The sequence below is a fragment of the Ictidomys tridecemlineatus genome, chromosome 1, assembly GCF_052094955.1.
Source record: "Ictidomys tridecemlineatus isolate mIctTri1 chromosome 1, mIctTri1.hap1, whole genome shotgun sequence".
In the NCBI taxonomy this organism is placed as follows: Eukaryota; Metazoa; Chordata; class Mammalia; order Rodentia; family Sciuridae; genus Ictidomys; species Ictidomys tridecemlineatus.
Window position 1 is genome coordinate 103,290,286 of NC_135477.1, and position 25,559 is coordinate 103,315,844.

At 37.9% G+C, this 25,559-nt stretch overlaps 1 protein-coding gene across 1 annotated transcript in view; it reads left to right on the plus strand.

Moving 5' to 3' along the window:
- The first annotated feature begins 263 nt into the window (after positions 1-263).
- Fam81b (family with sequence similarity 81 member B) overlaps positions 264-25,559 on the plus strand; it is a 65,140-nt gene continuing 39,844 nt past the window's right edge. Inside the window, exons 1-4 of the mRNA XM_040273068.2 lie at positions 264-344; positions 3,649-3,713; positions 4,113-4,136; positions 23,784-24,027. Of these exons, the coding sequence (XP_040129002.2) occupies positions 3,670-3,713; positions 4,113-4,136; positions 23,784-24,027 (312 nt within the window). The 5' untranslated portion in view covers positions 264-344; positions 3,649-3,669. The remainder of the gene's footprint in view (positions 345-3,648; positions 3,714-4,112; positions 4,137-23,783; positions 24,028-25,559) is intronic.

Consider the following 25,559-nt stretch of genomic DNA (forward strand, 5'->3'; position numbering starts at 1 on the left):
CCTAAATATCTCATGGAATTACCCGTGAGGATACACTCCACCTGCTGACTCTGGCTGTGATACCAGTATGGTGAAAACTGGGGTAGGGGTAGGGGGGAAGGACAAGTGTAAAACAAATTTGAAGCCTTTCTTTCAACTTTTACATCTACAAAAACCACCTTAATTTAAAAAAAATAAAATAAAAACATCAGTGCAAAAATTCACTCGTCATAGTTCCTGAGCTGATTCTGCATTCTGGTTGCCTAGATACAGAAGTAAACAAAAGTGCCACCCCGACTGCAGAGGAACAGCCGGATGAACCTGATGGCCCCCTTCCTGGCTCAGCCAGTGACCAAGAAAAAAAAGCAAGTACTTTAGATATTCATATCAAAAATAGAATATTTTGCTCAGCTTCTTTAAAGCTCAAAGTTGCTTAGTGAGTTTTAAGACATCTTGGAAGAATGGTTTTCCTTTTCAGTCTTCCCATATTGCTTGCTTATTCTGCCTTAAAATAGTGACTGCTGACAGCATAGGCTGAAAAGTAGAAGGGTCTCTATACATGAATTGGACTGAATTCAATATATGGAATATTTTTTTTTTATTTCATACTGATTTTTTTATGAAGTTTCAAAAGGAGCCAAGGTGAACTCCAGGTGCAGACTTTAACAGGAAAAAAGACAATAGCTAAAAAAAAAAAAAGTTTCTTTTATTAGTACTAGTCATATCTTCCACATTAATTAAAAAGGATCTTATAAACAATCATTGTTTTTAGACTTTGGTAATTCTCGTAACACCTGCTCAGTGGATGTAGCCTTTTTATATGGAAAGAGCACCCAAAAGCCAGTACAACATCAAGTACTCATTCGGGGTCTCTATTGACCATTCCACAAACTGTGTGATTTTAGGTGATTTCTTAAACTCTCTGTTTACTCTTTTACAAAATGAGGTAGTTAGGCCTATCAGACAAAGTTGTAGGGTTTCAATGAGCCACTTAGATAAAGTGCTTAGCAGGTAGGAAGAGCTCAGTTAATAACTAAAGTAGTTATATTGTCATCATTTAAATCATCTTGAGCAGTTCTATTACTTCTGATTCTCAAGTTCTCCACCTATAAAAACAATCATCTTAATTATTTTCTATAATAACAAAGGATTTCAGTTATTTAAAATAATTATCCCTAATACAAAAATAGTGATACCCACTCTTACAAGTCTATTGGAAGAATGAAATTCCATTATATGCAAGAAAGGATTTTAGAGTTCATAAAGTCATAAGAATTATAACATTTTAAAATATTCTTATGAAAAAGATGAAAAGTGACACATTTAAAACAATCCCATAATAACCATCAAATTGTTTGACTCTGAGACAATTTTAATATAAAATCATATTCCAGCCTATAGGAAGGAGATGAATAAGAACAAACGCCTATGTTAAGTTAACAAAGATGTAGAATTTTAAGTACTGCCTTAGGTATGTAAGATGCATTTTAAAAGAGGAAATAATTGCACTACCATGGTGATTATTTTGCTGTAGGTAGTAGAATTATAAATAAGATTTTTAATGTAATTTTTAAATTTCTTATACTTTTCCAAATTTTCCTCCATCATGTTTGACTCTTTTAACTTTAAAGTTTGTGTGTACTGGGTGTATTTTTAAAAGGATGCTATTCATCTTCTTCCAAATGAGGCTTAAAATTAATAAAATTAAATTAAAACACGTAGTCCAGATATGGTGGTGCATACCTGTATCCCAGTGACTCAGGAGGCAGAGGCAGGAGAATCACAAGTTCAAAGCCAGCCTCAGCAACTTAGCAAGGCCCAAGCAAATTAGCGAGACCTGTCTCAAAGTAAAAAGGGCTGGGAATGTGGCTCAGTGGTTAATGTGGCACCCTTGGATTCAATTCTTGGTACCAAAATTAATTAATTAACCTAAAACACACATGTATGAATACTCTCACACATACACACATACCTATTACAGTTTAGAAAGAGAAGGAAAAATAACAGCTCAGGGACATATTGTTCATCATACTTTTTCAATGCACAAATACTTACAGCGGCTACTGGGTATCAAACATGTAAGGCAAGGACCAACCAGTTGCTGAGGAAATAACAAAACCAGATTTTCACTGGCCTAGGGGAGCAGCAGAGAGATGGGAAGGAAAGAACTAGCATGAACTAGGCAAGGACCCCAGGGCCCAGTACAATTCCAGCAGGAAACAGGAATAAAAGCGTGTGCCAGAGAAGACCAGTCTGATTGCTAAGGATTTAGGATGGTTTCCAGAATGTGCACCCGTGAGTGCCCAATGGTTAGTAGTGCCAAGCTAGGCTTAGGAGCATCCACAGCCATTCCACAATGAGGGTCAAAGCACTATGCAGCAGCTCACCAACTCTGTCACAAGCAGCCTGGAACCTCTTCTGGTTGCCCACCACAAGTGGGCTGGGTCAGGAAAGCCTGCATATTATCAGAGGTCCTTTATTAGCTTCCTGGAAAATAGACTTTTCTAATTTTTAAGTTTTGTTTGTTGTTGTTTTGAAGAGGGAGATTTTCTGTTAAGTTTTCCAGTCCTGAATCAATATGTGGTGGTTCCACAGACATGTGTTAAAGGACTGATTTTTGTTTGTGGGTCTTAACACATTCCTGCAATCATTAGGATATAAAGGAATATAAACCAAGAATAATATACCATGGGAATATGTTTTGTTTAATTTTTTAAATGAGAAAGAATACCAATCACACTCTCCCTAGTAGATTCAGTTCAGTGATATTGACTTCAGTGACTTCCATTTTTAAAAAATGAATGATTAAAATGATAAACTTTTAAATTCATTGATTTTTATTTTGATATTTCCACAATTAAGAATTTCCCTATTTTTTTCCGTTTAATTTAATTCATTCCAAATAATCCAACCACCAAACTTAGTCCCTCTTTTCATGCTCCCCTTAACTTATAATCACTTATATAACTATGAGTTTATAATTTAAACAACATAGGACCAAACATGAGGAAATGAAACTGTTTTGTTTTTAAACTTAAAAAATAAAAAAAAAAATGGAGTTTAAAGCATTCTCAGCATGTGCAAAACAAGGAGTATATTGAGTAACCTCTTTCCCATAGAAATGTTGCCAAATTATCAACCTTTGTATAAATATAACTTTCTAGAATTACCATTTATTAGGTTAGAGGTTGTCAGTTAAGTGTTCATACTAATAAATTATGTACATAGCTATGCTTTGTGCTTTTATTTTTTCTCATTGACTACAATAATCTGATATCCAAGTTTCTTAGAACATAAAATTATTTCAAGATACTGATTCCCCTAGGAAATCAGCACATCCAGAATAATTCACTCTATGAGGACTTCTTTCATAACTCAGTCAATAATCACTAGACATTTCATTTAGGAATTATCTAGGAGTAATCTATGTCTTTGACTTTTTCAAAAGTTTTTCTGTGATATGAAATCTATGAAATAACTGCTCTTTAGTATCTCCTGGGAACTTGATTTTGATTATGGCCACTAGCAATATCTAAGGGACATGGGCAAGATTAACTGGGATGATGGTCTACAAGCTATGTTTTGTTTGAAATCAAAACATTTTTTTAAGGATAAAATGGATTTTAACATAGCAGAGAATATATTTTAAATTCTTGACCTTTGTTTCAGGTAAAATTTTCTCCAGCTAAAATGTCAACCAAGAATTCTACAGATCTAGTTGAATATGTTGACAAGTAAGTCTATAAAATTACTCCTTTTACGTATTTACTACATTTAATGATTCAGTCAGAGATTAAAGTGTCTAAATAAGACCTTTAAGATCATCTAAACTAGTTCTCTGCTTTCAGAAATTCTCAACCATCTAAGAAAGATGAATCTCTATCCTATTCCTTTTTGACCACAGAGCAAGCAGATTTTACTCTCTTCTCTTTAAATAACTTTCGTAGATCCCTATAAATTTATTTGTAAAATAATATAGCACAGGCTGTAAATTACATTTGATAATTTCAGATATAGCTAACCGTGAATCTCAAACTAGCCAAGTTGATCCGTTAACATTTTATGACAAAAACTCAAGAAAATTTGAAATATTAAAGTGATCATCAAAAAAATTTTCTTTCTTCTATTTACAGTGGCACAGTTAGATCTCATCCAGGGTGAGTATACAGAAGGGGAACAATTCTGGGCACATAAAAATATGATGATGACGTATTATTAATACATCTTATTATCCAGAAATTCCTAGAATTCTAGTTGGTAAGGGTGGGATTTCAGAGGCAATGTGTATTTATTTGAATTGTCTTCTATTTGGCATATTAAGAGAGCAAAATTGGTCTGATATTCTCATTAATATTTTCAGTACATTTGAGACTTGGACTCTGCTCACTCACTAATATGCTGTGTGACCTCAGTCAGTCCCATAATGTCTCTGGGTTTTTTTTAATATTTATTTTTTAGTTATAGGTGGACACAATATCTTTATTTTTATGCGGTGCTGAGGATCGAACCCAGTGCCTCATGCATGCTAGGTGAACACTCTACCTCTGAGCCACAACCCCAGTCAATCTCTGGGTTTTAATTGTTTTCATGTAAGGACAAAAGGGTTGGACTAGAGCTCCAGGGTCCACTATAGCTTTTATTAAAAAAAAAATCTGATTCTAAAACATATATAATAACACAAAATAGGATCAAATAAATAAAATGAGTTGATGAAGAAACAATCTATATATTATACTTCCATTTTAAAAAAATGACCAATTAAAATGATAAACTTCTAAATTCACTGATTTTTATTTTGATATTTCCACAATTAAGAATTTCCCTGCTCTTCTCCCTTTTAATTTAATTCATTCCAAATAATCCAACCACAATACTTAGTCCCTCTTTTCATGCTCCCCTTAACTTATAATTGCTTATGTAACCATGAGTTTATAATTTAAACTACATGGGACCAAACATGGAAAAATGATTTTTGTTTGTATTGTTGAAAAAATATTACATTTGATGAATGAATTTTTTGCTGCATTAAGGACAATGAATATGGTGCATACAAAAATAATTATCAATGGACATATTAGCTCACCTTACCACCCAAGGAGAAAAAAAGAGACTTGTTCCTACCTGATTTCATGAGACAAATGGAAATTAGAAATTGTTCTTCTCATCTATCAATTCCAGTGTGAACCCAAGAGGCTTTGTTTAATGCACACTGGTGACCTACGTTTCAAGGAATGAGAGAAAAAATTCCTGGAAAGATGGTAATGAATTTCAGAAAGCCAGGACTTTTTTTTTTTTAACATCTTGGATTTCAGAGAAACTAAAATTAAGACAAAGAGGAGAAATAGTCTATAAGAGCATGATGAGGATTATCTGGCCACAACATTAATTTCTACCTTGATCTTTCTTGTATCCTTCTCTTGCTGTCTGAATCCCATGTCTAGAACTTTCCCTTTGCCTCCTGAGATGGTCAGTTCTCCTCTGATCTCTCCCCTATAATCTCAGACTAGACTGCAACTCCTTAAAGGCAGAGACTCTCTAACCTTGTGCCTGTGATAACCCTATAGTAGCCCACCATATTGCATGGATACCAATTCTTGATGAATAGCGATTGACAAATTTAATGGAGACTAAGGGTAGAACAATTGAATCATTATGGTTCTGCAAGGTCAGGCAGCAGTGACCAAAATGAGGCAGATGTTAAAAAGACCGCTGATCAAGGCTTTATTGAGATTTCACTCCCAGGAGGAACCCTCAGACTGACAGAGTGGATAAGAAGAGGGTCTGAGGAGAAGCACGTGGCGGGAGGGCTCGACAGGACTGGAATTTTTATTGGGCTTATGGCAGGAAGAGAGGACTTGGGACAGGAAAAGGGGTTTTTAGAATACCCTGTCCTACCAGGGTTGGTGGGGCTGGGTTGCTGGCTAAGATTCAGGATTGGCCAGGAGACCCCACTGATTGACAGGCTGATTAGTGTTTCTTTTGTGCTTGTGGGTTGCTTAATCACCTCAGACGGACCTAACATCAGTGGTAGACTTATAGGTAGCTGACTAACTGGAAGAGCAAACCCATGTCCTGGCATTTCAATCATCATTGCAGACATTTTGAATGGACATATGTAATCCAATGAGCTAAGTGAAGAGCAAGTTTTAAATAACTGCACCCTACGAATCAGAGCATTCACTGGGCACAACAAATGTATTGAAATGCAAACAGAGAACTTAGACAAGTAAAAGTCATTATTGACTCACTAAACTGACAGAATGCATATTACATTTCTCTGAGGTTCAATTTTAATAAATATATATGGATACATTCAAAGGCAATGCTCAGAACAAATAATAACAATCCCCAAAAGTAAAAATCCAACAAGGAAAAGAGGTAATGCCCATCCTATGAAAAAGCTTGGACTGGAGATATGCTCGCTAGAGACAGGCAATATGGTTGTGTTTACAATGCCCTTCTCAGACTCAGACAGCTGCAGCAACCTCACATATTATTAGTAGGTTAAATGTTAGGTCATATCAACAATCCATGGGACACAGGATGGCAAAATGCCACTGATAATATAATCATTGATACCGCCAGTTATGGGTGCTCCCTCAAATGTTGAAGTTTAAACATTAGAGAAGCACGTGAGGCAAGCATATATGCAGGGCAGGATGGTATAGCCCAGGATATGTTAACTAACAACTTCATAGGTTCCTGTAGGGAGGGGCAACTCCTGGGACAGGTTACTCTAGCAACAGGTTGGAGCAGGAAGATGTTCTTGGTAAGGATGGAGGAAGGGCTCAGAAGGAATTAACATTTCAGTTCCTCAGGGGACAGTTCCAACTTGTGGGACTCACTCAAAATTGGCCTCCTTGATCCAACATGACTCGATTTACCTATCTATACTGACTGCCTGTCTAATTCTGGCTTCAATGTTATATCAAAATCCATGAGTAATTCTGATTTCCACATTTGTTCATCAGTTCCACAACTGTTCACAATGAGCAGACATCCACTGACCTTAGGACAGTGTATCCAGTGCCTATTTGAGCAGAAAAGCACCAAAGCCCTTTTTCTTGTTCTTTTTCTTCTGCTGGTGGAAAGAGCACTAATGGAAACCAGGACACCTCAGGTCTGCTCTTGAAACTGCCTTCCATCAGCTATATGAACTTGGGGAAAAGAACATTTCTTCTCTGGCAATCAGCTCTATGAAGTGGGGAGGGAGTTTCAAGTGATCAATGATGAGCACTTGCTCCTTCTCACCTTTGCCCTCAATTCCCATCAACATTCTTCTATGAAATAAAGTAATTATGTAAATTACAATTGAAAAACATGCACTATTCTCCCAAGGGGTTTAATTTTAAACAGAAAACAAATTCTGCTCATAAACCTCCTGTTTTTCTTCAATTGACTGACCCTATTGCTGGGGGTGGAGAATCAAATACATTCTAAGGTTGCTTCTAACCCTAAGATGCTCTAGTCTTCAAAAACTAATTACTGTCAAAACCAGTGCTAAACAGATGCTCATTAAACACCTACTATACTGTAGGTAGGCACTGTGGTAGGAACTTGGAGAGTCATCAGTGAACAAATTAAACAAAGATCCCTTCCCAGTGGAGCTCCCTTCTAGAAAGAGGCAATAGTATGTACTGCTGGGTAGCCAGGTAGGGAGGGGCACAGGCCTTATTGAGACATTGGCCTTTGAGCCAAGAACAAGACAGGAAGGTTTGAGCCATGTGGACATCTTGAGAAAGAGTCAAGTTTTTAAGGCAGGTATAAAAAGAGAGCAAGGAGGATAGGAAAAATAAAAAGGATGGAAGTATGAATTTGAACCATGTGTCTGGAATTTTATTTGGAAGTCTCTGGATAGAAAGAATCCTGAGACTCTGCTGCCTCCGAGGAAAGTTCTAAGTTTCCCTTACAAAAAACAACTTACAAATGGATTAATTTGTCCAGACTTAGTAATCTCAATATTCCTCTCAAGAGTACATTTTGAGAAGATGAGGGTCTGGTTGACAATCAAAGAATGATATTTAAAATTTGGATAGGTAAAACTTTAAGTAAGTCAAAGGGTCAAAATGACGAATGACTAATAATTTCTCCTTGTAATTAGAATGTGGCATTCAGAGTATAAAATTATTTGCTTTTAAGGTTTTCTCAGCACCATGGAGACATTTTATTATACGGTGATGCACTGTTTTTGTTACTAAGTGATAAAGACAGATATTTCACTCCACAGTATTTAAGAAAGGAAGACAAAACGCTGCTGTCGAGCTCTCCATGCACGTCCTGTCAGGATGGATGGTGCTGCTACCAGCCACGGCACAGTCTTTTATTCTCTTTTTCATCTTCTCACTGACCCCTTGACCTCAAGAGAACAAGACTAAGCTAGTCTTGGGGATTCAGGCACATCCCCACGAATCCCAAATCTGTCATGGCAAAGGCTGCCCAGGTGACGTTCAGTGCCTCCAGCCCAGGAGGCTCTTCATGCCCATCACATCTAAGAGCTTCTGCTTTAGTGAAAGACCCTGCTGAGGTCCGGCTGCAGCCAGTCTCAGTTCTCAAGAAGGACCCCCTGTGACACCACTGCAGAGAGGAGATGTGAACCAAGCAGGGAAGGTGCCCAGAGTGAAAAATTACATGATGTTGAAGCAAGTTGAGTAGCAAGGAGAGGAATAAACACACCTCACCTCTCAGAGAAAAGAGCAAATATGACATAAAGAGCCACTAATTGTCCTCAGCAAAGCTGCTGTGATACAGGAGAAAGAGGAGACGCACGTCCCAACGTTTCCCAGCTGAGTTACTGATAAACCCCCAAGCCTCAGTTTCCTTCTAAGAAAAAAATTTACTGACATTCACAGGATAGTTTTGGGAAATAAATAATGAAATAATATTTTTGAAAGTGATATGTTGGTTATAAGTACTAATGGAACTAAGATACTGTTATAATAAATTCCATACATTTCTCCTGGCCGAGGACCTCCCTCACCTTAAGTAACTTACCATCTGTATTAATTTCCCAGGCTACCATAACACAACAGATTTTTTTTTCCTTTGGTCTCACAACTCTGGACACTAATAGTCTCAAAAGTCAAGGTGTCAGTAGGATTTGTTTCCTTCTGAGAGCTATAGGGGAGAATCTATTCTGTGTCTTCCTCCTAGCTTCTGGTAAATGCAGATTGTCCTTCATCTCCCCAATCTCTGCCTCCATCTTTTCGTTCTACCTGTGTCTGTCCTTATGTGGCCGTCTTCAGATAGGTACACCAGTCCTACTGGATTTAGGGCCCACTCTACTCCAGTGTGACTCCATCCTAACTATTATGTCTGCAATGACCCTGATTCAAATAGGGTCACATTCTGAGATACTGGATATTAAGACTTTAATATGTCTGTTTGGGAGACACAATGCAGCCCACATTGCCATCAAGTAATTGCAAAAACACAGGTGTAAAGCATTTTAGACATCCCAAAGCACTTGAGGTGCATTTTTTAAATTGATCTCTTCAGCCAGCTGGGTAGGGCAGGAGTCATTCTCTCTACCAGACAGAGCAGGACAGAAATTAAACTCAGGTTTTTCTAACTCCACCCACAGTATTCTCTACCCTAGAGACATACATACACAAAAACAAACACTTCCCAGGAAACAAGTCTTGTAATACAGGAAAGTGTCTCCAGAGGACTACCAAACACCACAGGGCTCCAAACATCACCACGACAATTGCAGCTGCAGCATACATGTGTTTTACCTGTATGTGTGGCCCGGAAGAATGCTCTGCCCACACTCACACAGGACCCACCTCGATGCCTCCACAAGAAAACAAGAGAGTCATACCAAATCCATCACTAAGATTTCAATTTTATTGAAACTTTTCTCCACATGAGGGGTTTGCCTCACAGAGTGACTTTTCACAGGAAAGGTCCACACCAGTCTCTGTCTCTCTCTAATCTTCTTGGGTGTGCCACTGTTTAGAAGCATCTCTTTCCTAGGCTCCTGATCCTTGTGCAGCCTCCATGCTGGCTCAACGCCACTGGCCTGGGGTCTCTTTCTGGACTGTACCCTCCAAACTTGAATTGCATCCCTCACCGACAAGAGCACTCAGCCTTATGTCAATCTAAGCAGCAGAGATTGACAGCTACCTAATTCCTAAATCCATCTGCCAGCTTTATGAGTGGAGAAACTATAGAAAATATTTTTTTCTTTTTCATCATTCCCCATACATTCAGTTTATTTTCGTGAGGCATTGAAAGATTCACTAAAATTTCACTTGACATTTTTTGTAGGACTCTATGCATTCAAAATGTAACTAGTCATAAAATTGATCTCATAAAAATGTAGAGCATTTTCTTGTTATGCCCTTTTGTGTTCTAGAAGAGGATTTAAATTTTCAAATTTTTGTCTCTGAGCATTTACAGGTTGCCAAAATGGTTATCAGAAGCTCCTAAGTAAATTTAGTGCTCTCTTCACAAGGACAGAACAGGCAGCAAAGTGAGAGGCTCATGTACTGATGCCTCTGCCAGCTACGGCACAGCTGGTGTAAGTCACACCGAATTGCAGAGAAACAGAACTCAGAGTATGAGGAAAATCTGTTCAGATTCATTTGTCAGCTACACAATCAGTGATCTATGCAAAGTCCAAAAATCTCTGAAAAGGCCCTCTAGGAGTTCTTTCTCCTGTGGCTACTACTTCCCTGTGGACTAGTCTGAAATCTCAGGTATTTTTTTCCTTGAACAATTAAATAGAGGTTCTACTAATACAGCTTACTGATAGAGCACATAGGTTGTTGGCTTTTAAATTATGTAATTTTAGAATCTTGGTGGCCACACCTTGCTACTAGTGAAAGGCCTTGGGTTATAACCTTTTGGGTAACTTGATGATTTGAATAATAGTATCTTTAAGAATTTCTCTTGAAGATGGTTATGTGTCTGTTCTTACAGTTGTTGTTCTAGAAAGGGCAACTGAAAATGAATATTCCCTTGCCTTATAGCATTAGAAATTGGAAAAAATGTAAGTCCTACATTTATCTTAATCATATAAATATAACTAAATAGTGCATCATTTGGTACTTCATTGAGCATTCTTAATAAACATAATAATTATGTTTATTAAGAAAATCTGTGGCATGAAAAGAATTTTCAAAAAGAAAGCTCTATTTAAATATAACTTTTTAAAAAATAAACTTTAGAAACTAAAGGAAAAGAAATAACTATAGTTCAGCTTTTGTATATTTCACTTCATGTCTCCATGGTTGCATGCAAATCTGTGTGCATGGCAGTAGGTGCTGCCCTGCTTAGAGGCTTCTTCAATGTGCCAAATAGAAAAAACATTGAGACTAGCTATGACAGACAAAACCACAAACTTGCATGTGAGCAAGGTGGCAGCCCTGTGCCATGATCCCTCTGCTGGCTTAGGTCTGCTTCCTCTTTGCTTTTCCTGGATACAAGCTTGATTACATACAGCACTCCACAAGAGTGAGTGTGTGGGGGCCCTCCCTAGACTGTGGTACAGCAGTATGGCATTGGTTTCACAGCTACCTACTATGGACATCTCACTTGTTGTCTCTAAACTTAAAAACATACAGCAAAGTAGGACCTATCAGCCCTGTTTAAAAATGAAGCAACTGAAACATTTGGCTAGTAAGTGAAGGAGCCTGTATTCTACCCTCAATCTATTCTGCTTTCCAACTGACCAAACTGTTTCTGAGTATCTACAAAGTGTACAGCCCATATTCCATATTACATATCAGCACTTCATTGTGTATCCTGCTTTATATGATTTGCAGATTCACACAACCAATCTTAAATCAGTCATGTTCTGTCTCCAGAATACATTAGAATTGCTAAGTACTTAAGATACATTACCTTGCTCTCTTGATCCACCCCAACATTATGATTCAGGTTTATGGCAAAGCCAGGGAATCAGTATTTTTACAAGTTTCCTGTCTTCCTCACCCCGTAAACTCAAGTTTATAAAAATCATTGAATTGAACTATTCTTTGAAGGATAGAACCATTATATATTATGCATGGGACTAGAGTAGGTATTAAGTAAATACTTATCAACTGATACGTTTTTATTTCAACTGACATTATTACTGATAAGTTACTGATACAGTGTTTTTAGCTACATACACATAACAGAAACCTCAACCAAATTTTTTAAAATATAAGAGCACACTGATTAGCTTATGTAACAAAAATTAAGTCTACGGTTTGGCTAATTTAGGGACTTAACGTCATCATCAAGCAACAGGGTGTTTTCTGTACTCTATCCCTGCCATTTCCTTTCCTTCAGAATCACAAGATGCCTTCTGCAGCTCCAAGTATCACACACTGACACAACAACACTTAGTAAAGAAGGCAATATCCCTCTTCAAGAAAGCTTACCCAGGTGCCCCCAGCAAGTGTCTCCTTTTACCTCCTTGACAGAATTGCTTCACATGCTCCTATTTAAACCAACTGCCTCTCAACCCAGAAGAATGGAACCATCAGAATGAGTTTTTTTTACCACACATACCCCCTAGGACAGGAGAGGCAGGAAAATGAATCAAATCAGGTAGAAGTAGGGAATGGTTATGAGGAAGGGAGCCAACAGTGTACCAGATCATCTAAGAGAAAATGTCTCAGTTGGGGTGAGGGTGCAGCATAATTTAATAGTGTCTATCTAGAAATGAAGCTCGGAGATCAAAAGCCTTCACTGGCAAATTCAGCCTGTATATTGTTTACAGGCCAGAAAAAAAGTACTAGCACAAAAAAAATAATGAGCAAATCTGCAGTCCACTGCTAGGTCATGTGTCACCATCAGCAGCGCCTGACATTCTCTCCCCTTCTGCCTCTGACTCAGACAGCAATCCAGGGTAGCGCTGTCAGCATTGTGGGGTTTAGAGGAATGAATTATATGTATATTATATATAAATGAGTACCATTTGGTAATTTTCCAGAAGAACAGTTTTGAGCCAAATGAGAGGTAGGTGAAATCTGACTAATGAAATCCCTTAGCAAAGCCTTCTTCATTCCTTGGAAGTGCAGTAATGGGAAGGTGGAACACCACCCAGGCTGAGGCTATTTAATATTGCTTATGAAAGTAAATATAAGCCTTGAGCCAATAATGTGTGGCTTTATGGAGTCATTTTTTTTCTTTCATCCAACAACTGAATCTTAAAGAGATCTGTCAAGTTAGAAAAATCAGTCAGGCAGCAAATATTTATTGATCACCTACCATGTGCCATGCATATAGTTTCCCATAGGGGATGCTTTGGGAAACAAGTAAGAAAAGTGCCTGACACAGAGAGGTCTTGTGCTAGTGAAGGAAAACAGGAAATAAATATAAGCAAGTAAACACATGTTATGGAGACAATAAAATGAGGTGTTATGGTAGAAAGTGACTGGGGGAACAGTGCCTGAGAAGGGGGTACTGGAGCTGAAGACTAAACAATGGAAAAGAGGCAGCCATGAAGTGAGTGCAGGGGAGAGCAAGCTAAACAGGAAAAGCGAATGCCAAGGCTCTGAGCTAGGAAACAGCTAGGTGTGCTTGAGGGAGAGCAAGTGTGTGGGGTTGAATAAGAATAAATGAAGGGAAGGGTGAGAGGAGAGGAAGCTGGAAAGGAGAGCTTTATTCTCAGAAAATGGATAAGCCACAAGATCATTTTAAGTAAGGAAATGTTCTCCTTTACACTTGGGAAAAAACACTGTAGCCACTAGTTAGAGGATGCATTCTTCATTAGGAGGCAAAACTAGAAGAGAGTGGTTTCCAGGACCGAGAAAGGAAGAACTAAGTTGGAACCTGAAGACACTTCTAGGAATTATTTCTGCTGTGGCCCTTTGAATAGTAAAGAGGTGGAAACCAGTTTCTTTTCTTAACCCTTTAAATTCATGGCCAGAACAGATTTTGGGGAACAGGAGGCCTATTAACAAGGCCTACAAACAAGCAAGTTTATTATACAAATGGTATAAATCACATGGGAGGAGAGTCACTATCTCAGAGTAGCTTAGGAGCCTTGTTTAAATAATAATTTAACAAAGGGCAATAAATCCTAAAGTAATGAGACAAAGAAGAAAAATTTTCAGGCTTCTACAGGGAGAAACTATGGGAAGATATTTTTATTTATTGCAACTATTGTAGTTTTCATGCCTAATTCTATTTGTTTTTATTATTTATAGTTTTTTAGTTTGTTAATATCTTCCCCTTTAATATTTTCCATTAATCTTTAAGAATTTTTACACATTTTAGTATTAGTATTTCTCTTTGGTAGGAATAGTTGTAGGAATAGTCTTGTTATCTAGTGGTTTTCCAAAGGCTATCCCCTCAAATGCTTGATGAACTCATTTTGTCCTGGGGATTTCAACCAGACCCTGGTCTCCATGAGGTCTTGTCAGCTCCAGTGAGCCCAAGGGTAGTAGAGTGTGGTTGAAAAAAAGCCAGATTTCAGGAAAAATTATACTCAAAGAAAACCTTCCCCATTCTACAAAATAACTTCTGCCACATGATCACTTTTTGCTCTTCAGGAAGAAACAAGGTTAGGAGCAGCTGCCTTCCCACTCTTGAGGCATTTGCAGGTGAAATTGCATGGAAGCAACTACCAGGGGGTCAGTTGTTCCTCAAGTTTACCATTAATGTTACTACTTCAGCTCCTTGCTGACAGAGGCCCTGTGCTCTTCCGGATCTTTCTAGAGGACACCTAGACCACAGTGTGAAATGACACACAAGTAGGAACAGTTTGCCTCAAAGCAACCAAGAAACAGCAGTGAGAGCAAACCTACATCATTCCCTCTTCAGTTATGCTCCACCGGCAGGCTGAGCTGTCTCTTGCTTCAAGCCAACACGGGCATCTGGCTCAGGTGGGGACCTGGAGGAAAACGACACCGAGACAGAGGCTGATGAATAGATGCCTCATCCTGGAGTACACTGAAATCATCATCTGTAGAAAGGAAGCAAAAGACAGAATGTGCAGAAGGGAAAGTTGAGCTATGACAGATTCCAATGAAGATTTCAGCTGAATTCATAAGAAGCTCTGAAACTGAGATAACCCTTCAAAGTTGTTCGTGGTTAGAGGAAGTGTACCAGGCCTTTTCACCCACACTGACCAACCACCAAAGGCAAGCTGTTCCTGGAAGTGGGCATGACCTTGGGAAGGTGACCACCTACCTGAGACAGTACCAACCACTGAGGTCTGCCAGCGGGCAGTACTCCCAGCAATGAGGGGATCCTTCCTCCCTGAAAGTGCAGTAGGCTGGTACATTAGAGCACCCACTGCACTATCCAACTAATTCACCAGTTCAAAACAGGTCCCACGTGGCCACAGAGTGTCTCACAGTATTCTCACAGTATTTGTTTCTCACATTATTTGTCAAGATCCTTCAAGCTTTTATGGGAAAGAAAGGATGGGAAGGCTGTAGCCATGCTAATTCTTCATTTCGTCAAAACTATAGTCAACCCAGGAATTTTCACCCATGAGGAATTGGGCAATTCAGTTCCTTTCTTTCTGTGATTTGTCTCATATGAGTTGTCATATTCCTCTGGGGCAGATGTACTCAGCACCCACCCTGGCTCTCACCTCTCTTGCTCACTAACAGGCCTCAATTTTCCAAGGAGGCTGAAACTGAGTGAGTTCTCTGACTCCCAAAAGCAGAGTTGAGCAGAGTGGTACTGCAGTCTTACAGGCAGCCTCTAATCCAGGGCTCTACAGGAACACCAGGATTCTGGGCATGGAGGATGGCAGGATATTCCATGGGACAAAGGTTCACTCCATGAGTCCCTCAGAGCATGCCTCCCCATCACTTCTCACATACACACACACACTTCCTCCAACTCTGTCAATCTCACCATCCTCATCCAAGTCTTCAACTATCCTTTGTTTTGCAGATAACATCCCAATCTCTATGGCTAGACACACTTCGTACTATTCAACAGGCAACTCTATATGGATGACCTACAAATATCTCAAGTTCATTTTCTTCCCCTAAATCTAATATTTTAAACTTCAGTCTTGATGAAAGTTACCATCATTCATTAAGCCTAACTCAGAGATTTAAAAATCTCTGCCTTTCCTAAGCCCGTTTCCAAACTATCCCAAAAGTTCTAGCTGCTTAAGCTCCATAATATCTTCTTCCTCTCTATCCAGAATCCTCATTTTAGTCTCAGACTGCACCCCCCCACCCTCCGCCATTATATTTCACATAGAAACTACTTGTATTAGTTATCTGGGTAGCAAAGCATCCTAAAACTCAGGGGCATAAAACAAATATTCATCTCACAGTTTCTGTGGATCAGAAGCCCAGCAGTGGCTCAGCATGTCTCGTGAGGTTGTAGCAAGACATGAAAGCTAGAGCTGCTGTGGTCTGAGGCTGGACAGGGCTGCAGGTCCCACTCCTGGGAGACTTACTCACACAGCTGTTGGCAGGACACCTTGGCTCCTGCTGGCTGTCTCAGGAGGGCTCAGCTTCTCACCTCATGGACCTCTTCACAGGGCTGCTGCTCACATGGCAGCTAGCTTCCCCCAACATGAGTGAGGGGGGAGTAAGAGGGATTGAGAGAGAGAGCACTCCAGGGACATGATGGTCATAGCTTGAGGAGTGAATCTCAAGTATTGAAAACCACAAAAGTAGTTGCTTCTTCAAGAATTTTATCCATGAAGGGAAGGAAGGAGTGACAGACATACTAATGCTGAGAGCGTTGTCAGGATTTTAAACATGTCTTTGCCCCTGCACTTCTAGCCCTGGCCTGTGACTTTTTCCCTTTCTAATTTGCTTTGCTTTTCACTGAACTTCTGATTCTGGGTTAATCTTTGTCTTTAACCTATCATTTCTGCCAGCTATTAGAACACAGCCCTCTCTGCAGCATAGAATTTTCAAGTATTCAGTTTATGTAGATCCAGAAGCCATCTGACCTGGCTTGTTAGAAGAGTGGGAAAAATAAGAGCAATCACATTCCAAGGGCAATGTTGAGGCCAAGGGTGGAGGTGCCTTCATCTATGTGTATACTATAGGATCGGCTCCAGAATCAAATCCTTGGACTTAAACACTGGTTCCACCCTTGTTAACTGGGTAACCTTGGACAAGTTACTTAATCCCTCTCAGCTTCAGTTTCATCACCTTTGAAATGGGGTAATATTAATACATCTCTCATAGAGTTATTATAAAGATCCAACAAATTAACCACTTAAAGTGGTAGCCAGAATGTCTGGCTTATATGAAGGACTTGAAGAAATTGTCTATAGTATTTGTAAAGTAGCTTATGGACATGACAGTAATGCTCTTACTTGCTTGGAGACATTTTCTTTCTACTTTCTGGTTCTCAGCTTCTAGAACTATATTGTCTGAAACAATATTCACTGAGCACATGTGACTATTGACTACTTATATGTCCAATTTAAAGTGGACACAAAATTCACAGTATATTTTAAATATCTACTGTGAAAGATTTAGTATAAAAATAATGTAAGATATCCCGATAAAAAAGTACATCTTAGTTGCATGTTGTAATGACATTGTAGATATTTTTGGTTAAATAAAATACATTAAAATTAATTTCATCTGTATTTTAAAATGTTTCTTAAGGTATCTAATAAAAATGTAATTATATGTAGGGCTTTCATTAGATTTTTAGTGAATAGCATTTTAGGAAATTGAAGTTGTAAAGCTGCTAAACCAAAAACAAGTAATGTGTTACTGTATTTTCTTTATCTGCATAGCAAGAGCTCTTCTTCCTTTTGACCCACTGTAGTCAGTTAGAGCCTTGCCTTTCATACACACTGATCCTTGTGTGCCACTGTCCATCACGAGGGTAATAATAATATTTGTGGCCAACTTTTAGTCAGCTTCAGGCAGTGCCTAAGGAATCTTGGTTATAATTAACCAATAGAAACCAATGAGGAAGAAATCAATTTCTTGCTTTTAAAATTATTTTAACAATGTTTCATATAAAATTGAAGGTAAGAAAGAGAAAAACTGCACATGGCAAATGCCTCTGGTAGCCAATCCAATATGTTCGCATTCCCCTCTTCTTTGCTAATAAAAGTCCTAGTTTTGCTTAAGACCACAATGTGCCCAATTAAAAAAAAAAAAAGTCACAGGAGGTGGCCATATGGCACAACTTCAACCAATGAAATACACTCAATGTGTCATAGTGAGTCTAGTGAGTCTTTAGAACAGTTGTTTTTTGCTTTTTCTCAAAATAAAAAACAGGGGGTGGGACAAACAGCTGGCACACACACACTGTATTCCTGGCCGTCCACCTTTTCAGTGTGGAATATGAACACAACTTCATAGAACAACAAACTTGACACACTGAAGGTAAGAGTTACACGTTGAAGTGGGTCCGGAAGCCAGAAGGCACTTGGATACTGGACCACTTCCTTGGTCAGTTGCACCAAACCTCTTCACTTAACCTCTAGACTTCTTGTTACATAAGCCAAATAAGTTGTCTGTGTTAGGGCCACTCTCTGTGGGTTTCTGTTTTATACAACGAAGTCAAACTCTCACTAACACTTTTAGACTTCAGAAAAATACCAGTGTTCATGCTTTGATCCTAAAAGTCTCTGTCTTCAGTATATTCTAATTCCAGGGAAATATTAGCCCACTGCAAATGGTTATTCTGGGTTTTGCAATGGGAATAGTTTAAACTACTTGGCCTTGGCTTTTATGATCCAGTATGTATTTCAGTCACTTTTAAAAGATATATATGCTATATATTTATACATCTACATAAGCATATAAATAGATGTTTCCTACAGAACATGAAATTGTTTTTATTTGTCTTATTCATCATTTTATTCCCAGGCCTTAATAAAGGTCAAATTCCCTTCTCCTTTTAAGTCTGCCTTCTTCTAATGATATTCATAAAATATTTTACATCTTGAGAATTATCTTAGGCTACATTTCAGAATTCTTGGATCAAATCCTGGTAATGCCACATAAAATAGTTGTGAAACTGAAACTTCTCTTCAACTGAAAGCTCGTGAAAAAGCTCAGTGTTAAACAGGTACGATTGAAGAAGGAACATCCAAAGTCCTCTCTACTGGGACAAAAGGTCATACAAAACCCTAAAGAAACTTAACAGCATTAGAGACAAATTGAAAGTAAACTTCTAACTCTCATGTAGACCTGATGAAATATTGACCTGGTGCGAGGTCAGAAATCAATGCACGCATCGGCTTTGGAAGTGACCTATACTTAGGGACTATAATCAAGTGCTTTAGCCATGGGAATTTGATGGCCTAGGACTAGTTATTTAACTACTACATGAGTTATTTTTCTTACCTGCTATCTGACAAGAACAACTTAGAGGAAGAAAAGTTTGTTTGGGCTCACAATTCCACAGATTTCAGTTCACAGTCCTGACACTAACATCTTCAGGGAAGAAATATTTATTTGGGCTTATGGTTTTAGAGGTCTCAATTCACAGTTAGTCAGTCCGATTGCTCTGTGTCTGAGATGTAGCAGAAGGGTATGGTGGAAGAAAACTGCTCAGCTCATGGTGGCCAAGAAGCACCAAGAGAATAGGAGGGGCCCAATCCCTGTAGACACAGCCCACCTGCCTAGAATTCTTATTTGCTAATAAAAGAGTAATTCAAATTATTAACCAAATGGATCAATCCACGGGTTTAAGTTAAGGTTCTTAGATGTAATCATTTCACCTCCTGTATTAATGTAGGAGATTTTTTTGTTTGTTTTTTGAGGGGTTGAGCCCAGGTGTGCTCAACCCCTAAGCCACATCCCCAGCCCTTTTTTAGTGTTTTGAGACAGGGTGCTAAGATACTGAACCTTACTTTGAACTCATAATCCTCCTACCTCAGCCTCCTGATCCACAGGGATTATAGGCATGTGCCACTATACCCAGCCCAACACAGAAGTTTTTTGGTTTTTTTTCACTGTTTCATTAATTTTTTATTTTTATAAGACAGCAGACTGCATTACAATTCATATTACACATATAGAGCACAAATTTTTCATATCTCTGGTTGTATACAAAGTATATTCACACTGATTCAGGTCCTCATACATGTACCTTGGATAATAATGTTCATCACATTTCACCATCATTTCTAACCCCATATTCCTCCCTTGCCATATCTAGAGTTTTTCTATTCTTCCCATATTCCCCCTCCTTACCCCACTATGAATCAGCCTTCTTATATTGGAGAAACATTTGACATTTGGTTTTTGGGGATTGGCTAACTTCACTTAGCATTATCTTCTCTAACTCCGTTTACTTGCAAATGCCATGATTTTATTTTCTTTTATTGCTCAGTAATATTCCATTGTGTATATATACTGAATTTTTTTTATCCATTCATTTATTGAAGGGCATCTAGGTTGACTCCACAGTTTAGCTATTGTGAATTGTGCTGCTATAAACATTGATGTGGCTGTGTCCCTGAAGAATGCTGTTTTTAAGTCCTTTAGGTATAAACTGAGGAAAGGGATACCTAGGTCAAATGGTGGTTCCATTCCCAATTTTCCAAAGAATCTCCATACTGCTTTTCATATTGGCTGCACCATTTTGTAGTCCCACCAGCAGTGTATGAATGTGCCTTTTCCCCGACATCCTCGCCAATATTTATTTTTGCTTGCATTTTTTTCAGTTTTATTGATTTTATTTTTTTAAATACATGACAGTGGAATGCATTACAATTCTTATTACACATATATACCACAATTTTTCATATCTCTGTATATAAGGTGTATTGACACCCAATTCGAGTCTTCATACATGTACTTTGGATAATGATGTCCATCACATTCCACCATCCTTGCTAATCCCCTCCTTTTCCCTCCCACCCCTCTTCCCTATATATAATTCATCTAATCTTCCCATGCTCCCCCTCCCTACCACCACTATGAGTCAGCCTCATTATAACAGAGAAAATATTTGGCATTTGTTTTTTTGGAATTGGCTAACTTCACTTAGCATTATCTTCTCCAAAGCCATCCATTTACCTGCAAACGCCATGATTTTATTTTATTCTCCTTTAATGCTAAGTAAAATTCCATTGTGTACATATGCCATATTTTTTTAATCCATTCATCCATTGAAGGACATCTAGTTTGACTCCACAGTTTAGCTATTGTGAATTGTGCTACTATTAATATTGATGTGGCTGTGTCCCTGTAGTATGCTGTTTTTAAGTCCTTTGGGTATAGACCGAAGAGAGGGATAGCTGGGTCAAATGGTGGTTCCATTCCCAGATTTCCAAGGAATCTCCATATTGCTTTCCATATTGGCTGTACAATTTGCAGTCCCACCAGCAATTTATGAGTGTACTTTTCACCCACATCCTCGCCAACACTTTTTGTTGTTTGCCTTCATAATAGCTGCCACTCTGAGTGGAGTGAGATCATATCTTAGAGTAGTTTTGATTTGCATCTCTCTGATTGCTAGAGATGATGAACATTTTTTCATATACTTGTTGGTTGATTGTATATCCTGAGAAGTGTCTGTTCAGGTCCTTGGCCCATTTGTTGATTGGGTTATTTGTTTTTTCGGTGCTTAGCTTTTTGAGTTCTTTATATACTCTAGAGATTAGTGCTCTATCTGATGTGTGAGGGGTAAAAATTTGCTCCCAGGATGTAGCTCTCTGTTTACCTCACAGATTATTTATTTTGCTGAGAAGAAACTTTTTAGTTTGAATCCATCCCATTTATTGATTCTTGATTTTAATTTCTGTACTATAGGAGTCTTATTAAGGAATTTAGGGCCTAATCCTACATGATGGAGATTAGGGCTTATTTTTTCTTCTATTAGATGCAGGGTCTCTATTTTTATTCCTAGTCCCTTGACCCATTTTGAGTTGAGTTTTGTGCATGGTGAGAGATAGGGTTTAATTTCATTTTGTTGCATATGGATTTCCAGTGTTCCCAGCACCATTTGTTGAAGAGAGGCTATCTTTTCTCCAATGTATGTCTTGGAGCCTTTGTCTAATATAAGATAATTGTAATTTTGTGGGTTAGTCTCTGTGTCCTCTATTCTGTATCATTGGTCTACCAGTCTGTTTTGGTGCCAATACCATGCTGCTTTTGTTACTATTGCTCTGTAGTATAGTTTAAGGTCTGGTGTAGTGATGCTACCTGCTTCACTCTTCTTGCTAAGGATTGCTTTAACTATTCTGGATCTCTTATTTTTCCAGATGAATTTCATGACTGCTTTTTCTATTTCTATGAGGAATGTCATTGGGATTTTGATTAGAATTACATTAAATCTGTATAGTGCTTTTGGTAGTATGGTCATTTTGATAATATTAATTCTGCCTATCCAAGAGCAAGATAGATCTTTCTATCTTCTAATATCTTCTTTCTTTCTTTAGCATTCTGTAGTTTTTGTTTAGAAGTCTTTCACCTCTTTTGTTAAGTTCGCTCCCAAGTATTTTACTTTTATTGAGGCTATTGTAAATCGGGTAATTTTCCTTTCTGAGGATTTGTCACTGATATTCAGAAATGCATTCGATTTAGGGGTATTTATTATATGCTGCTACGTTGCTAAATTCATTTACTAATTCTAGAAGTTTTCTGGTGGAATTTTTTGGGTCTTCTAAGTATAAAATCATATCATGAGCAAACGGTGCCAATTTGAGTTCTTCTTTTCCTATGTGTATCCATTTAATTTCTTTCATCTGTCTAATTGCTCTGGCCAGTATTTCAAGAACTATTTAACAATAGAAGTGGTGAAAGAGAGCATCCCTGTCTAATTCCAGTTTTTAGAGGGAATTCCTTTAATTTTTCTCCATTTAGAATGATGTTGGCCTGAGACTTAGCATAGATAGCCTTTATGATGTTGAGATATGCTCCTGTTGTCCCAAGGTTTTCTAGTGTTTTGAACATGAATGGGTGCTGTATTTTGTCAAATGCTTTTTCTGCATTTATTTAAATGATCATATGATTCTTTAAGTCTATTGATGTGATGAATTACATTTATTGATTTCTGTATGTTGAACCAAATTTGCATCCCTGGGATGAACTCCACTTGATCATGGTGCACTATCTTCTTGATGTTTTTGTATTAATTTGCCAGAATTTTAGCATCTATGTTCATTAGAGATATTGGTCTGAAGTTTCCTTTTTTTCATGTGTCTGTGCCTGGTTTTGAAATCAGGCTGATATTGGCCTCATAGAATGAGTTTGGAAGTGCTGCCTCTTTTTCTATTTCCTTAAATAAATTGAAGAGTATTACTATTAGTTTTTTTTTTAAGTTATTGTCGGCTGCCAACACAGAAGTTTTTGAGAGATACGTCATATCCAAACAAAAACAATACAATTAGACATTAATGTGATAAACATGTTGTAAATCACAAAAGATGGATGTGATATACAATGTTTTCCAAATTTATTTGACCATAAAATTCTTGTGCAGTGGCCTATTAGTTTACTAACTACTATTCTAAGACATACCTTTTGGGAAACTCTATTATAGTCACTTTTGCACTTTTATACATATAAGAATTTAGATATTTTTTAGATTAAAGTTGAGTTTTTATGCAAGTGTATATAAAGGCAGAAATCATGGAAAAAGCTTTCTAGTATTATCTTTTATGGATCCCCCATTTCCTCCCAACCACCACCAATTTGTCTTAAAATTTTACTGTCATTGTATATAGAATAATTCCTCCTTGGAAAACATGAAAAATGCATGATATGAAATCAAGGCAAAAGTCAGATTGCTTCTTAGACAAGACATAAACTCAAGATTCTAACCTTGTGAGAACTTAAAGTCCTATCAAGTTTCTCACAGGTGAGAAAATAAAGGAGTGGCATGAGGAGGCACATTCTGGTTCCTGGCTCATCCAGTTCATTCTTGTAACACCCCTGGTATTTCCTTTTCCTGACCAGGGGTCGTCCTTTTCTTCCCATCATCCAAAACACCCAGAAAAGTCAGCTGGAAGACAGATTGAACAACCAGGAGCGCACCATAGCGTTCCTCCTTGAACAAGCCTTCCGCATCAAGGAGGACATCTCTTCTTGTCTCCAAGGGACCCACGGCTTTCGAAAAGAGGAGTTACTTGCCAGGAAGTTACTAGAAAGCCATATACAGACCATCACTAGCATCGTCAAAAAACTCAACCAAAACATTGAGGTAGTTCTCTTTCACATATTGGCATCATTGCTTGACAAAAAAATTATCAACCACCAATGTCATTTTTCAACTGTAGAAATGTGTTGCTGTTGTTTATGTTTAAATGATTATAGCTGCCTCAGAGGAAAACAGTTTAATTTTTGAACTACTCATTTATGCTGAAAAGTAGGAGGAACTTCCATTCAAAAACTATTTATTGTCTATCTATCTTATATTGGCAAAGATCTATTTAACATTATACCACATATTTATGTTAAGAAACTCTTAGTTTAAATCTCCATGATTTATTAATGTCATGATTCCAAACAGAGATATTCATAATACACAACATGCTGGTTCATAAATCCACCAGCAATCTCTGACTCCGTCTCCACCCACCTCCTTCAGTCTGGCCATGCTGGTCTCCCAATTATTCCCTTCTATTCAGTTTGGATCATCTTCCTCCACTATGACATTTTCTTTATTTCCTTCAGGTCTCTGCTTAAACCACCTTCAAAGAGAAGATTTCCTTCATACTGTGTAAGATAGCACCCCTCCTCAGCCCAAAAGTTTCAATCTCCCTTAAACTCTACTTTTATCCATAGTACTTAGCACAATCTATTTTTGTCTATTGGTTGTTTTCTTCTTCTAAAATATAATCTCCATAAGTGCAGGAAGTTTGCTTAATTCACTAGTAAGTCAACAGCAGTGTCTGGCATGTAGGCAGCACTCTAAATTCTTGAGAATATGGGTAAATAAATGATTTTTAAGGTTTTAAAGGGAAAATAAGATTTTTTATCAAAAAAGAAAATTCTTAGTCTAAACCAAGATATTATCTTCCAGAGTTTTTAAAGTACACATGCATGATGAATCAGGGTTAACAACTTTTGGGCAAGGGTTTCAGTAATACACTTTAGGAACCTGGCCAAAAAAAAATGTGGAATAATGAGAAATAACAATGCCCTTTAGCTTTCTACTATTAGTGAGAATATGAATTAAAAACAAATAAACCACCACCAACAACAAAACATTAAATACTAACCATGGAATTAACCCAGGAATGATTTGCTCATGAATTTATCTTTGAGGTAGAGGATATTTATGAGTTTATTTCCTATCTGCAGGGTCTAGCAGACTCCATGATACAACTGAGAAAATATGGAACGTTAAAAACTATTAGTTGACTTTTCAAAAGGTATATTAGTGGTATTTAGCTCATGTTGAATTGACCCTGGTACCTGCAAAGTCAATTGACCAAAGGTGATTCCAGACATGACAGTGTCACTAAGGTGTCAAGAGGCAAGCAGCTCTGTGCTTTTTGAAATGACCAGAAAATCAAGTAAAGGCTGGGAGTGTGGCTCAGTGGTAGCACACTTGCCTGGCATGTGTGAGGGACTGGGTTCAATTCTCAGCACCATGTATAAATAAATAAAATAAAGATCTATCAACAACTAAGAAAAATAATTTAAAAAAGGAAAGAAAATCAAGTAAATATAGCACTAGCACTAAAATAAGATTCCAATACATGATCAAAATATCTTGGTAGTTGAAAG